This window comes from Palaemon carinicauda, chromosome 17 (assembly GCF_036898095.1).
Source record: "Palaemon carinicauda isolate YSFRI2023 chromosome 17, ASM3689809v2, whole genome shotgun sequence".
Lineage (NCBI taxonomy): Eukaryota > Metazoa > Arthropoda > Malacostraca > Decapoda > Palaemonidae > Palaemon > Palaemon carinicauda.
Window position 1 is genome coordinate 89,997,124 of NC_090741.1, and position 2,500 is coordinate 89,999,623.

General features: G+C 31.1%; 1 protein-coding gene across 1 annotated transcript in view; it reads right to left on the bottom strand.

Annotated features, from left to right (window-relative positions):
* The window catches only part of LOC137656442 (thrombospondin type-1 domain-containing protein 7A-like), a 22,055-nt gene that overhangs the window by 2,409 nt on the left and 17,146 nt on the right, over positions 1 to 2,500 (bottom strand). Inside the window, exon 7 of the mRNA XM_068390621.1 lies at positions 1,677 to 1,711. Within this exon, the coding sequence (XP_068246722.1) occupies positions 1,677 to 1,711 (35 nt within the window). The remainder of the gene's footprint in view (positions 1 to 1,676; positions 1,712 to 2,500) is intronic.

The following is a 2,500-nucleotide window of genomic DNA, read 5'->3' on the forward strand; positions in this document are numbered from 1 at the left end:
AAATATTCACGAATATTAATCATATGAATAATAATGATAATAATAATAATGATTACAATAATAATAGTTTTTCTAAAATGAGGACTCGGATATAAGGTAAAATGACAACCGTCACACAAAAAAATCTACTATGAGTATAATTAGTAGTAAAGAAATATATTAGTAATATAAAGATACATAATAAAAAAAAATACTGTGAACATTGTAATGAATTGTTATAAGAATTATGATAGACATTGTTATAAAGCTTTTTATTTATATATTTAAAATATAAAATTTTAATATTTTCTAATCAAAGACTTATTTTGGATCACAGGAACCTATATGAAATTTAAAAAGAATGTTATATACCTTTTCCTTTAGTTCATTATTTATTTATTACTTTGGATAATTGTCTTATGTCCAATATCTAAGTTGGAAATGGTTGATGATAGCAATTTGAAGCAAATAGAATTATAAGTGGGAGAACAATATTCTTAAGATGTCAATCCATAGTCTACTTAATCGTAGATCCATTTTTGAGAAAGTTACCAATCGAGGCATTACTAGAGCTGGGTATGAGTACCATTTCTTCTAGGGAAAAAAAAAACAATGTTTTGTCAGCACCTTCATTTGAACAAAGTCTGTTTTTGGTATGTAAATAGAGGAAAAGGGAAAATAGATTTCAAGGATGCAAGAAACCAATTACCTCAGGTTACTGCTGCTGTAGAGAACTGTTTCCCTAAAAATAGTACAGAAATCTTTCTATCTTCAACGAAACGACTGATGTAGTCATAGAACAGGATCCTTTCTTTTTAAACTCGATCAATAGAAGTTATTGACAATTATCAGTCTTCCTAAACTCAACATCCGTTTCACCCTTTGTTTACTAGCATCGTTCTCAATAAACAACAGATTTATGTAGCAATAAACTACTTATACGACCTCTTTTTTCTAAACGTGAACAGTGGACTACTATGAGATTCAGGGCCTCTGTAACACGGTTTTTTCGCAATAACTTTTTTTCTATGAATTTCATAAATATAACGCTTATTCAGAATGCACATTATATCTACACATAAATTTTGACTATATTCTGCATTACGTAGGTTGAATAAATTTGGTACTTTATTAAGTAAAAGTGACGATTTTTGAAGACGGGCCAACTTACTCAGAGGAAAAGGTTTCGAACGCACTCGTTACGTAACTTATGACGGCATTTCTTCTCTCTTTCTCGATCGATGATTGGTTATACGTAACGAAGGCTATACCTCTGCCAACAATAACACAAAAGTGTAAATAAAAGCAAAGCAGTACACCTTTATGAACTCTGAAACCTCTCCACTGAGAATTGTCATAATGAACAAACGAACAAAATATGTTAATAAATACAAAAACACTTCGATTATTAGTCCAACTCCCAGAATAAGTTTCCTAAGAAATTACAGTCTACTTTATAGGTCACAATCAGATTGACAAGGTGTATGGATTAGTTGGTAATTTTCAAAAACGTAGTAGACCAGCTTGATTTGATAACTGCTATATCCAATGTCCAGTATTTTTTATTTATTGTCTAGCTACCAACGTATTTACTGTAAAAAAGAAAAAAATAAATAAATAACTGGTACCATATTTTGGCTTTAAAACCTTCACCAGTAATTATCGTCAGAATGATGACTTCACGAGGCTCCACCCACTTTGGCCTCGTTGTAATTCAGGATAACACTGAAGGCTATCATGGGCATCGTTGGATCAGAAAAATTTAAATTCTGGCTATCAAAACTAATTTTTCGAGTAGTTGTAAGAAGTGGTAAATGATCCTCAAGGATCCCAGCAGTTGGCCTAAACGTTTAATTCATGTATAGTACTGTTACGGCACTACTGCTACAGTACTAGTAGTATTACTACGCTAGCACAAATACCCCACCCACATTTATGTATCGTTCCGCCATTCATAAAGTCTTTGTCATATTTTTTCACTGTGCAATAAGCCATGGCCTCCTCAGAAATTAAGTTTAACTTTAGATGATAGGTTATTTCATTAAGCTGACAAATTATGGCAACTGGGTATGTTATTGCCGATGTTGAAGCTAAAGATAAAGTATGGTATCATTCCTTCATTGCATTATCATCTTTACTACTATTTGTTTTGCTACATGTAGTAATTATTTTAAAGGATAAATGAATTATGTTCACTTCACTTCTATAAATTCCCATTAGATGTACAAATAAAACTCCTAAAACTATTCAGGATTTATTTATAAAATGCAGTCATGCCCAAAACATAGCTAACACGGTTGGTCTGATGGAGGATTTTAGCACAAAAATCTTATTTTAACAAAAATAGTTATATAAAGACTGTTTACATACAATCCCTCTCTTTCTCTCTCTTTTGGTGGCATAGTGAATAGTTAATAGAAATGTTCAAAAGCCTGAATGACATTTACAAGTATTATAATCATGTTACGCTAAATACAAATCAGACTATAAACATTGGATTTAAACTAGAAACTGAATAATT